This window comes from Charadrius vociferus, unplaced genomic scaffold, assembly GCF_000708025.1.
Source record: "Charadrius vociferus isolate BGI_N301 unplaced genomic scaffold, ASM70802v2 scaffold750, whole genome shotgun sequence".
Taxonomy (NCBI): domain Eukaryota; kingdom Metazoa; phylum Chordata; class Aves; order Charadriiformes; family Charadriidae; genus Charadrius; species Charadrius vociferus.
The window spans coordinates 255,092-268,867 of NW_009646309.1; the positions used below are offsets into that span (position 1 = coordinate 255,092).

General features: G+C 43.1%; 1 protein-coding gene across 1 annotated transcript in view; it reads left to right on the plus strand.

The window, feature by feature from the left end:
• The first annotated feature begins 977 nt into the window (after positions 1-977).
• Positions 978-13,776, plus strand: part of IQGAP1 (IQ motif containing GTPase activating protein 1) — a 74,465-nt gene continuing 61,666 nt past the window's right edge. The window contains exon 1 of the mRNA XM_009884202.1: positions 978-1,072. Within this exon, the coding sequence (XP_009882504.1) occupies positions 1,008-1,072 (65 nt within the window). The 5' untranslated portion in view covers positions 978-1,007. The remainder of the gene's footprint in view (positions 1,073-13,776) is intronic.

A 13,776-nucleotide genomic window follows, 5' to 3' on the forward strand; every position in this document is an offset into this window, starting at 1 on the left:
TTGGGGCAGTTTTGGGCTCTTCGGGCGGGGCCGGGGCAGTCGGGGGCGCCTTCGGGGTACTCCGGACCGGCGTCGGGGAGACCCTTCGCGATTTGGAGCCAGACCTGGTCCGAGTCCGAGGGCCGTAGGGGGTACATCATCGCTTGGGGGTGTTTGTTGAAGGCGTTTTAGGTGTAAGTTCACCTTTGAGTAGTAATGGTATGACACGTTCCCTATTTGGCAGCTTGGTTCGTGAAACCTACAAAGCTGTGGGGTTGGGGTTTTTTTTGTTGGTTTTTTTTTGTTTGTTTGTTTGGGTTTTTGGTGTTTTTTGTTTTTTGGACCTGAGAGCATGGATGAGGTGTTTGGCCGCAGGAGTGGAGAGAGCAGAATTTATCACTGTGGCTTTAAACACCCAGAATCTGGAAGATTTGGGTGTATACCCCTGTGTAGGTCCTCATCTGGATTCGAAGGTGACAGGCGGATCAGGGGTCTGAGTGGTTGCCTCTCAGATGAGGGTTGTGAGCATCATTTCTGTCTTTATTTAGAGACAGACTATAAAGATACAGAAAGGATTATATGATGTGTGCACATGTTGTTGCCCTTCCTTAATCTTTCACTACCAGAATCGGAGGATAGACGGAGGGATATGTGGTCACTGATGTGCTTTTGAGGAAGAGAAAGGCAAAGCTAGAAGAAAATAAGGAAATAAAGGACTCTTTCTAAGAAATTGGAAGATGGAAAAGGTTGGATCACAGTCAAATTGGGAAATTGGAGAGAGGGAAGATGGCAAGTTCATGTGACAAGGAAGGATAAGGAAACAGGGTCTATTCTATTGCCTGTAAAGAACAGATATATTCGGTCCTTCGTTTTCTGAATCAAATAAAACCTGTGATGAGTTTCTGTGGGAAAGGCTGGACATGATTTTTTGGTGTGCCTGTTCAGTTACATTATATCTTCAACTGGCTGAGAATGTGTTTTGGCTGTTTGCAGCTGTGTTGGATAATGAGCGATTGACAGCAGAGGAAATGGATGAAAGACGACGCCAGAATGTAGCCTATGAATACCTCTGTCATCTGGAGGAGGCAAAGAGGTAAGAATAAGTGGTTTTGAAACTGCTGGTGCTTTAAAAGAAGTTGTGGTATTTGGTAAAGCGAATAATTTGGATGCAGCTTACTCTTGCCGGTGTTTCTTAGTGGTTATATAGATTCATTTAAAAAAAAATCCCAATCAAACAAAAAAACCCTCCAAAAGCAACTGATCCCTGGTGTGCTTATCTAACGTGTTCTTAAAGACTTTTTGTGACAAGGGCTCTGTAGCTCTGGTGCTCCAGTATTCCTAGCACCGGATGGGTTCTTGCTGTTATCTAACTTGTGTGTGTGTGTCTTGGTGCAGCGGTACCTCGCTACTTATCAATGGGCATGAAGAACAAGTTATTCTCTTCCACTTCACTGCAGCCTTTTACAAATTTAAATTGTAACAGTGTATTTCCCTTGCGCTTATCTTTTCTTAGACTGAAAACCCCATTTTTGCATATTTCTCTGTGGGTCCCATTTAATAGATCTGTAGTACTCTTCCCTGGATTGTTCTAACTTCTCTCCCCTCACCCCATGTCTTTCTGGGAGTGCACTGCCAAAACAGAGAGAAGTTTTCCAACAGGAGCATTAACATGCATACTTATAAAGATTATTTTATGTACCATGATAGATATGCTACCATCCTACGCTGGTGCATGGTATCTACATTTTCCTAATGGTATGATGTAGTAGAGTTTTACTGAGTTGCCTTGAAGGTGTGCTGCTGAAACTTGCTTCATCCTGTGTTTATACAGTCTATTGTGTTACCTTTCACTTCATCCTGCCGAATTTGATTTTTCCTGATCTTTGTTTACTATGTTGAAATCATTCAATCTTAACTCCAGTCCTCCAGCACATGTGTAGCTTTTGTGTCATCTCCATGTTTAATTAGCATCAAAGCATGCTGTGTTTCTTCATTCAGACAATTAGTGAAAGTATGATGGGAACACAGTAGATACTGTTGAAGGCAAAAGGACCAATACTAAAAATGAATCCATGAAGCCTTACTGCTGGGTTGGTGTTTTTTTTTTTTTTCAATCTTTTTTTGCAAACTTTCAATCCTATATGCTGTACCTGGAGAATAGGAATGAGACAGACCAGTTTGTTTACTGCTTCCCTTTGTGACAGCTGAGTCTTTTCATGCCTTTGTATAAAATGAATTTTTTTACTTGAAATTTAAAATGTTTTCTGAAGCTGAGATTGAGACCAATGACGGGTTTTCAAGAACAAGATTGGAGAAAAAGAGGTGAGGTAATGTTTGTATTGGTGACTCCCCCTGCTCCCAACAATTTTGAAAGGCTTGTGTTTCAGTTTGCGTTTTGTAATTAGTCAGGAAATGGATTGTGAGTGTTTTGTAATTAGGAAATGGATTGTGAGGTTAGACTTTCCGTGTTCCCACAAAGATCTAGGCAAAGTAGCCAATGTGTATGCCACAGAGATTAATTTCTGGAGCAGTAGAAAAGTACGGGGTGTGCATAAAAACATATTCTAAATCGTCAACATCATGTTTTGTCCTGGCTCACTGAATACTTCAGTCTGCCTTTGTCCTTCAAAGATGATATGGATTAAGAGCCAGAAAGCTTTCTCTTCCACTGCCTGGGTGATGAATTTTGGATAAATCTGTTGTTTCTCATCTCATCCTTTTATCAGTGACCTGTGTTTGAAAGCTGAGGGCTTAGGTGTGTATCCGTTCCTTTTGCTTGTCACTCAGTTTATTTTCCTCACTGGACAGTTGTTCTTCCAAGCAGCAGTCCTGCTTCAGGTAGATTTAGACTAGATGTAAGGAAGAAATTTTCTGCAGTGAGAGTGGTGAAGCCCTGGCCCAGGTTGCCCAGAGAGGTGGTGGATGCCCCATCCCTGGAAACATTCCGAGTCAGATTGGACAGGGCTGTGAGTGTCCTGGTCTGGTTGAAGATGTCCCTGCTTATGGCAAGGGGTTGGTCTAGATGGCCTTTAAAGATCCCTTCCAGCCCAAACTATTGATTCCATGGTTCTATGTACCGCTGTAGTGATTTTATTAGGGAGGAAACACTGAGTTTGTACAAGTTCACTGCTGGCAAAGTATAAAGAAGGACTTCATTCCAGGATTTTAATAGTTTATGCTGCCTTACCGAGAGTGTAAAGTGTATGTTTGAAGAGGCAAGGAGCACTCGGTTTATGCTGTAGTCTTTTAGGTACTTCATAACAATTGTCAGTACTATAGATTCACAGAGGCTGCTTAGTAACTAGCAGATAATAATTTTCTGAACTTACGGATTTAATAAGTAGTGACAAGGATCTGACTATATGTCAAAATCGCTCCTTCTCTTGGAATCCAGAATCTTTAGGATCAAATGCTGGATGACAGGGAGAGGTGAGTTGCGCTGTAATCACTGTCCATGCATGAAGGAGCCGCAGATCAATCACTTGTGGACTCTTTCCATCATTGGCCTCAGAGTAAATGCTTTCCGAGGTGCTTGTTCTCTGCTTGATTCAGTGTCCAGATGTGCAAAAAAAAAAAATCAAATTATGCAAAAATACCTAACACAGCAAGAACTTTTAAATAAGCTGTCATTAAGCTCTTGCTTAATCATGTGGACTTACTCTTTAGGTAAATCATCTTTGACTCTAAAGTTTCTTGGCTGTCTTATCTCTGCTTCTGAGTATTGCCTTGGTATTGATGAGGCATTTGATTTTGCCATGCCTTGTCAGAAACAAGGTGTTTTCACTGTTCTGTCTCAGGACGAGCCTTCAGATGTTTCAGATGATGACTGGTGGTTTCCAGTATGTTTTGTCAGGAATGAAGCCACAGCTGTGTTGCTCAAAAATGCAAGTAGTGGTGTTGGAGCCTTCCTCATGCCCACCTTGGCCGTCAGAGCACTGGCTCGTTAAGTAGAAGGTCTGCCTGGAGAGCTTCACAGACCCCTTTTCCAGCCCTCAACCCATGTTTGCGTAGTGGCCCGCGGACTCTTCGTGCACTTGTGAGTGGGTGTTCCTGACTCTTGCAGCTGAAGCCATACCGTTTTGCGTAAGAGTTAAAGATTAAATGACCAGAAGGAGGAGAGCAGACTCCTTAGTTTAATAATTCAGATACACTGGTGAGAGCAGAAAGGCTTGAGTTCATGGTCTACTCCCAAGAAATTTTTTTCCTTGCTGAGCAGTCTTTTTGTAATTGTCCTTTGCATTTTTTTAGTATTACTAGTACAGCCTAAAAAAGGGCTCTTGGCTGCATTGTTGGAAAGGAGTTTATTTAACCACAACAACTAAACCAGAACTATAAGGGATCATTATATTTGAAATTAATGTCCTTGGTCTGAGACTTTCTGTATTTGACCACTTTGCCAGTAGTGTAACAGCCATCATGCGTGAACTACATACCATAGTGTTTTGCTTGTGCCACTGATCGCAGTGCCTCAGAGCTATGGGTACGGACAGGAGGGTTTATAATTTTTGTTAATAGTGAGAGATTTTCAGGTTGGAGAAGAGGAGGACCTAACAGCAGAGGAAGGTGTCTGGTGCGCCCCATGTCGCATGCTCAGGGGCTGAAAAGGTGAACGTTGTAAAGTCAATAGTAGCTGAGGCAGGGTGGGAGGTGGCTGAAGAACAATTCTTAGCACTCCCTTCCTCCCCCAACAATCAGATTATAATATTGCATTCAGACACTGTCGTTTATATTCATTTTTTCTGTAATGTAAAGGCCCCTAAAATGATGCAAATAGTATCATGCTGATTTGCATTGCGTCAGCATTGTCAGAGGGTTGCTATGCCTTTAGCGAAAAACCAAACATGGAATCCAGAAGCAGAAGTTTGGTTGTTTGGTGGCTTGTTTGTTTTTTTCCTAAATGTTAAAAGAAGAAGGTAAGATGAAAATTGGATAGCACCTAATTTCATACAGAAATGAAAAATCCAGAAAAGCCTGGAATTCTGAGCTGTCTGATGTAACAGCACGTGTGCAGTAGCTTTGAGTATTTCATGAAGCTATTTGGAGTACATGTCTGCTAAGGAGCGTACATCAGAGGCATTATCAGAGGGGTATCAACAACTTGTACTTATTTAATGGCATTCCAGCCTGTTCTGTGTTTTCTTGAGCTGTCACTGTTCTATTGTTATTTAGCAATTTTTGACTTCTGCTACTAATGTGCAACAACGGTCTTGTGAAACAGGCATTATTTGTGCTGGTTGGAGAAAAGGAGGCAGAGTGAGCGACTAAGTTGCTTGAGATCATGAATGATGTGGAAATGAAAACTGGAACTAAAATGGAGATTGTGAATAGAGGGATTCCTGTACTATGCCTGGACCAGATACCTCTTTCTTGAATAAAAATGGCTTTATGAATGTGTTGTTTAGTACTGAAGTTTTGTGTTTGTTGTTTGGTTGTTGGTTTTTTTTTCTGTCTCCAAATCACAGTAGTCTATGCAGAAAAGCTGTGGCAGTGCAGATAAAACTGTAAGCAGTACTCTGTTCTGTTGAGACACGGCAGCTTGTGCTCGCAGAAGGGTGGGGGTATACTTATCTGGAATAGAAGGAACCAGAGAGACATTCTTTTTGTGGTCCTTATCTAGAAGTCAGGCTGGTCCACTATAGTATTCTTTGTCTGTGTTATGTGATAGCCTTTTTCCTACGTGGGTTACTAGTTGGGGTGTTGTGGCATTGTCATGGCGAAATTAGCACTTGCCGATTTGGCAAAGGTTTGTTCAAGCTTTGTCTTTCACTGTGGAATAATTTTGTTTCTCCAAGTTGGAAACTAGAATGCTGTGCGCTCTTGTTTCCTTATCTGGCTTGCTGGGTGATGGCACCGTGCTTTCCTCTGGGATAGTTGGAATATTTTCATCCTGGGTTGTGCCCTAGCATGGGGTAAGTGTTTTGGTACCCAGATTATGTGGCTTCCAATAACTGTGTAATGTCCATCGTGCCCAAGCAGTGTGTTTCTTCTTGTATGCGTCGGCATGGAATCTGACCCTGTGGGCGTCTTCTCCTTTTTGGGGTTTCTTGTAGAAGGTGTTTCCTATTGAGCAAGAAGAGGATGCTGCTTGCCCTTCATTGTAGATTTAATCTTTTTAAGACTGAAGTGTACTGTCTATGATCTTGTGGTGATCCCTTCTGACAGATTGGAAGATGCCTGAGAGTAAACTGATGATACCATTGAGAGAAATTATTATTTTGTGCCTGTGTGGTAAAGTCTGAAGGGGTCTCGCCCATCGATTGTTTTTTTGTAAGAATTACTTTTCCCTCAGACATGTTTTCTCTTTTTAAAGTGGGGAACAATTTTTTTTTTTTTCACTCGGATCACTTGTCTGTGTGTTTAAGCAAAAAATAAACCTAAATTGTTTGCCAGATGACCCAGTTAAATTTTGTTTCCTGGAAGAAATCTAATGTTTAAATCTGGCCTTCATCTTTTTGGGTTTCCCACTTTTAGTTTGAAAGTGTTTGGACGGGTGTCATTGTCTCTTGGAATTTGGTGTAGTCATCCTAGATCTGCTTAAACAGGTTTCTTTATCTTCAGAGGTGCAGGGTGCCCAGAAGAGTGAATCACAGAACCACAGACTGGCAGGGGTTGGCAGGGACCTCTGGAGCTCACCCAGTCTCGCCCCCTGCCAGAGCAGGGGCACCTACAGCAGTTCCACAGGATGACGTCCAGGCGGGTTTGGAATGGCTCCAGAGTGGGAGCCCCCCACCTCTCTGGGCAGCCTGTGCCACTGCTCTGCCACCCTCAAAGCAAAGAAGTTTCTCCTTATGTTTAGGTGGGACTTCCTAAAGAAGAAGAATGAGATATGTTCAGTCTGTCCAGAGAGTGGTGTCCTCTACAGAGTTAGTGCTAACGGGGAAGGTCTGTAAAGCTTGTTTTGAGAGTGACTTTGGAAAGTAGGTTTATCAGTGTCTGTGAAGGCATAGCTAACGGTTGTTGAAGGAGCTCTTGTTTGAAGATAAAGTATTTAAAATAGTACACTACATCTTAAATCTGCTTATGAAGGAAATGCGATAGTCGCTCTTTTACGTGGAATTAGTCTCAAGAGGCTTCTTCATTGCAAATCATAGATTTTTCAGAAAGGCGATAAATTGCACTGGTTCCATTCGCTTGTGAACCTTCCCTCCCCCTTCCCCCCCCCCCCGGGTTTTTTTTTGAGTTTCTTTTAGCTTTTAAAGATATTTGTTTGCATTCATATTCTAATGTGCAGTGTATGCAGCTCAGCTACAGTTTAGTGTCCTTCAGTGATTTATAAGTAATTAATTGTATTACCTTAGAAGCATAGGAAGTTACTGCAACTTTGCAAATAACAGAAAAAAAGAGAAGATAATGCAGTGCATCTTAAACTATTCACAACCTAGATATAAAACATTCTGTAATTATATGTGAAAGCTATTTTGCCTTACACAGGTCAGCCTGGCTCTATATTTAATCCATCAGATCATAATGGTCCCCTCTTTAATAACTGCTGGTCAGTGTTGCATACTGGAAGAGATCTAAAGATGGAATTAGTTATGTTTAGAAAACATCTGCAGTAATTTATTCAGTAGGCTGTAATGTAGAACCGAAGATATAGTTCCTCTTATTGAAGAGGTCGTCAGACTTAGATGGGAGGCAATCTCAGACTTTTCAGTGGTGTCTGCCTGGTTTGGCCATGTTTGATTTCAAATGTGTGGCTCCTTTTTGGGGATGTTTTGGTTTTACTTTCTAACTTTAGAATGAGGCCCTTTTTTTTTTTTTTTTTAACCCGTTTGTAGTATTGCAGTATGATTGGATTTTTACAGTTGCAGAGTCAAGAAAGAAATAAGCTCGTTCATAAATGGATGTATTTGTGGATATATTTGTATGTGAGGAGTCCTGTTATCTTCATGTATAATCCAAGTCACAAAATTACAGAATTGGCATGTGACTGAAAATTACTTGTATAATTCCCACCAAAAGTGACCCCTCTAGATCAGGTGAGTGGGTGAGAAGGTCACTAATTGACGTAGTAAATTACTCTCATGTAGCGTAAGCAGGGTTTCTCTTTTTATTCCAGGTTAATCAAGACTTTTTTCTTTTTCTTTGTATTTCTATTTTATTCCCTCTTGTAAGTTGGGGCAGATACGTTTTTTTGGGTTGGTGGTGGTTTGGTTTTTTTTTTCTGTGGGTATGGTTTTGGTTGTTTTTCTTGTTGTTTTCTGCTTCTGTGAGATACGATGCAAGTCCCGTGTTAGATTGTAATCCATGAATATTCATAGCTAATATTTCATTATCAATAGTTGTAAGTTGAAGTAGCAGCTGTTCCACTCTCACTACTTCATCTGGGGCTTCTGTTTTACAGTCCCTGTACTGTTGTGTCAATGACCTCATGCCGCTGGCAGGGAGTGGCGGTCTGGACTGGAAGTGTTGTGGAATGCACGTTCAGAACTATATTTTTCTGAGAAGTGGGTGGAGAGAGAGGGGGGAGGAGGACAGTGGTGGAGTACCATCATCTTTGCCTTACTCTGAATACTTTTTTTATGACTCAGTGGAAATAGTAACGAAAAGCAGGCCAGGAGGAGAGAAGCAGCTGTTTGCAAAGAATTCAATTCGGAGACCGGGGGTTTGCTGTTTGGATGGTGGTTTCTGAAGGAATATTATATGGAATGCCAGAAGAGAGCAGCCCAAAATAACTAAAGCAAGTAGTTGTCACATAACAGTTCTTGACTATTGGGTACTGTGGAGTGCTTCCTATAACCCTTACTTGCGAGAAAGCAACTTAGTTTTGGGTTACGATAACTTTAGCAGTGCTATACTATTAGAAACTAAATAGGCTTAAGTCCTTGGAAGGTAAGTGATCAAGGCAATTAGCTTTGGCATCAGAATGGTTGAAAAAGATTTTAGCATATGTGATAATCAGTCCCTCATGACTATGTGCTTGTTACTCATCTGAAAGCTCTACAGGACTAATCTGTTTGGCAAACATGGCAAATGTGATAGGATCCTCATCAGCAAGAGCAGCTAAAGTAATCTTTGCCAGTTGCTGGCAGTGTTTGCAAGACAAAGAGGAACCTCATATTTACTTTTAACGGGGGGTGTGTGTGTGTGTGTAAAATGGATTTCAGTGCCAGAATATAAATACCATCTTTGGTTCAGCTGCATGTTGCCAGGGAGGGTGCATTAATCATTGGGGAAAAAGATGGCCTATGTTACCCGCTAATCCTTTGCTTTTGGTATCTTTGAACTGAAAATGTCTCTGTGGGTAATGGGAATGTTCTGGGACCTTTTAGCTGTGGGCAGCACTTGTTTTCCTAGCTCTTCATTTGAGAGGCTGTGTCTTTTCCTGCACAAACTGCACTGATACTCATTTAAATTTCCACCTACTTCTCTAGAAGAGAACACTCCTGATGCAATAATTTTTTGTTGTTGTTGTTATTACTTTTCTGAGAATTCTGTCATCTTCTTGGGTAGTTCCTTGATTTATTCAGAGTTGGTAGAAGGAGTTGTTTTAGAGAGAAGTTTTTGTTTGGGATTGTGCATGGCTGTCTAATGTCCTTGCTCCGGTGAACTGGACGAAGAGCTGGGGCTGTCTGCATGTTTTCTCTTCTGGTCCTCTGTGAGAATGCGTGCCAAGTCTGCAACTGTGACTGAACTAAAAATGGTGAGATTCATATGTAGAGGCAATGATCTGCTGAATATGAGATCCTTCTTCTTTCAAGAAAATGAATAGTGTGCTTTGTCCAAAAAATGCCATACCTGTGGTGTTGGCAATAGTGAGCAGTACAAAAGCCTTTAAGCCATAGCTTCCTACGTTCTTTTGGATGGCTTATGCGGACGCTGGTGAGGAAGAAAAAAACAACCCAAAACCTGCTGCCTTTTCGCTCTGGCCACTTTTTCCTCTGCTGCGATGCTGCTGCGGCCGTGCATGTGTTCCTCGGCACAGCTGTAGGGAGTTGCAGCTGAAGGGCTGAATGGGTGTGGATGGAAGCTGCTAGATGTGGAGGCACCCGTGCAATGGGGGAGGGCTGTTGGAAAGCCTTGTAAGCCCAGCTAGTCGTGGAGAGCCCAGCGTGTTTGCTTTCAGTTCCATGAGACGCCCTTTGGAGGCAGAGCACAGTGAGCAAAGTGTGGAGGTGGCACAGGACAGAGGTGGTCATCCCTGTCACCTACAAGAGCCTGTGAAAAGGCCTGTCTGTAACCTGCAAAATCTGCACATGGCTGCCAACGGAGGAAGAGCCCAGGAGATGAGAGGAGAATTGAGAACTGGTGTCCCTCACTCTCCATGTCAGGGCAACAGGTCCTGGACCTCCTCCTGCTTGTTGTTCAGCCAGGTGTGACGTCCCACAGCTGGGTGGGCAGCATGAACATCCTTCTCGTTGCTGAACAGACTTCTTTGGCACCAAATGCTTTCTGGTGCTTTTGAGTATGAGATTGAGAGAAACGTGTTTTGGTTTTTATGTCAAATACAATCGTCTTCCCCCTTCTCTGAGGTCTGGTGTAATTTGCTGCTTTGCTGCTTCGAGGGTGTAACTGCATTTCCGACACCTGACAGGTTCAGTATGCACTGGCTTTAGGTCTAAGGTGAATGCAAGAGCTTATTCTTTCCTGGGGCAGGTGACAAAGACGTAAATTTCTGTTTCAGCTTGTTAGATTTCTCAAAACTACTTGAGTTGAAAATAAGAATGCTGCTTTTGATTGAGAACTAGAGAAGATCATTATAAACCAATGGACAATCAAAACGTGCTTTAGGAAACAGATCTTGCTCAATGGAATATTTCAAGTTACAGTTCTGATTGTTTTGTGGCAATTACTGGTGTAATTTTAATAGTTTTAAAGGTACCTGACTCTGGTACTAATTTGAGCAAAGCCCTGTGTGTTTGCAAGTGTGATTTCAGACTTGCCTGCTTTGGAAGACTTTTAAGGGGCAGATCTTGACCCTGGTATCTCTTGATGATGATCTTGTTTCCCAGGATTGTTGCACCACTGTGGAAGCCAACTTGCCTTCCCCCCCCCCCCCCCAAAAAATTCTAAATAAGTATTGTTGGTGCCTTCCTTTAGCTTGGACACCTGCTGTCTGGAATGTGCTGGTGTCCCTCAGTCCACCTCGTGAGCCTTGTTCCTTGGGATGAGTTGGGCAGAAGGTGGTAATGTCTGAAATCCTATGTGTGGGTTCTGGAGGAGGTGGGGGAAAACCGGTGATGTTATGAAAAGATTGACCCTGAGGGTGAACAAACCTGGTGAGGAGTTCGGGGAGGGAGACGAGAGGGCTTTCCTGTCTTGAGGTTTTGTTGTTCTGAGTGGAATGCTTGGTATTCTGAAAGTCTTTGTGTGATGTAATTTGTCCTTTTTGTAGTATGTGTTGAGTGGCTAGTTAGCAGCGTTCATTGCTCTATCCAGCTTCTGGTTGGCAGTTACACAGCGATCACTGAAACTCATTTTGACAGAGTTCTGCCCTCTTCTCCTTGCAGCTTTTCTACCATCTGCCAGATTCTTGCCAAATTTTCCTGTTACAGCAGCCGCATGAATGTTATCGCAACCTCTATTGCTTGAGGAAGATGATATCATTTACTGCATGTCAGAAATCCTTTGAAACAAACGACTTTCCACTAAAATAAAAGTCCTTTTCAACACAGTGACAGGTGTGTTATGTTACAGATCCTTGTTTTTCAAAATGTAGATATCCAGGAACTGTGAAACTAGCTATTTAGCTGCCAAAAACTGAAGCATAGGGACTTTTTTGGGTCTTTGCTGCTGCAGCTTGTTTTTCATTTTGGCTTTGGTAGATCAGGTGCAAACTTTCTATTTATTTTCCGGGGGGCAAAACTGTTACCTTACCTTTCACTTGCCCTCCAAACTACTGAAAGGAGAAGAGAGAAACTTTTTCAGTCTTTCCCCAGGTACTCCTTTAAAGTATTAAAAATGTCTGTACATCAGCAGTACATGCTGTGACACCATCATTTTTTCCAGTAGTTCTGTGATTCCCAAATACATTTTTTTGGCATGTTAGATAAACTCACATGACACTTGTAAACGTCTGTCGAAAAGTAAATTTTTATCAATTAAACATGTGCTATGTACAATAGTTTAGGTTAAAGTATGAATAGATACAGCATATTTGATTGAACCATCAATTGCATAGCTTAATAAAAGTGCTGTTTATTTGCATCTCTCTGGCTGGCCTTTGTCAGAGACTGGGCATTGGGCTGTGCAGGGCAGGAGCTTTGGTCTGACACCGTGAACAGGCGTAGGGGCAGCTGCTGTCATCTGGTGATCAGTGTTGTTCTTGGGTGATGGGTTCCTGGATGAGATGTGGTTAAGGTAGCAGGAAGGCGTTGTTAGCAGATTGCGCACCACATCACTAGGCTGGATGGCCGTCAAGGGCAGGCAGATGCCACCAGAAAATACAAACCGAACAGAAGTGAGTGTGGAGCAGTTGCCTAGGGGAGATGCAGATGATCCTACAGCAATTTGGGAGGCTTAAATTTTCTGAAGGTGTTTGTTCCCGCCCCTTTCTGGCATTTGGTTGATACGCTTTCACCTGTGTTTTGTAACTTCTGTTGTGCTTTTGGGAATGTGGTGTGACTGGGGGGCGGGGAGGGGTATAAAATCCAGAAGAGCACCACCCCCAACCCCTGAAATTCTCCGCAGGCAGGAAAGCATGAAGTTGTAGTAAGTGCTGGGGTATGCTGCCTGCCTGCCTCACTGGTTTTCACCACCTGTCTGGTGCATCTTCGGTCATGGCCTGATTTACAAAACACCAGGCCTGCTGGCAGCAGATGGGAAAAGCCTGTCTCGAAGGGGGAAAATGGTTCTTGGAGCAGAGTTAGCAGGGCTCATTGGGAGAGCTTTAAACTAGATTTGAAGGGGGATGGGCATGTAGCTGGGCTCGAGAGAGAGGCGCCTGGGCATAGTAGCTCAGCAGTTGTGGGACTGAGTGCTAGTATTTTTGAGAATCAGAAGGCCCACCACCCCTCAAGGGCAAAAACTACACACTCATTGGCTTTTCTGAAGTGCCTGTACACCAATGCGTGTAGCATGGGCAATAAACAGGAGGAGTTACGAGATCTGTGTGCGGTCACAGGACTATGATCTCATTGCAATTACTGAGACGTGGTGGGATGGCTCACATGACTGGAACACTGTCATGGAGGGCTATGTTCTCTTTAGGAAAGATAGGCCAATGAGGCGGTGGACTTGCTCTTTATGTGAGAGAGCAACTGGAATGTATCGCGCTCTCCCTGGGGGCAGACAAAGAGCAAGTTGAGAGCCTATGAGTAAGGATTAAGGGGCAGGGTAACATGAGAGACACTGTTGTGGGTGTCCATTACAGGCCTCCTGATCAGGATGGGGAAGTTGATGAGGCCTTCTACAGACAGCTGAGAATCGCCTCACAGTCACAGGCCTTGATTCTCATGGGGGACTTCAGCTACCCTGATATCTGCTGGGAAGGCCACACAGCTGGGCATGTACAGTCCAGGAGGTTCCTCCAGTGCATTGATGACAACTTTTTGACTTGGGTGGTGAAGGAGCCCACAAGGAGAGGTGTACTACTGGACCTAGTACTGACAGGGACTGGTGGAGGATGTTAAGGTTGGGGGCAGACTGGGCTGCAGCGATCATGAGAAGATGGAGTTCAGGATTAAGTGCAGTATAGACAAAATGACAAGTAGAGTTGAAACCCTAAACTTCAGGAGGGCTAACTTTGATCGTTTCAAGGAATTGCTTGGACAAATCCCATGGGAGAGGGCTCTAGAGGGTAAGGGGGCTCAAGAGAGCTGGCCGCTGTTTAAGCGTCACTTCCTCCAAGCTCAGGAT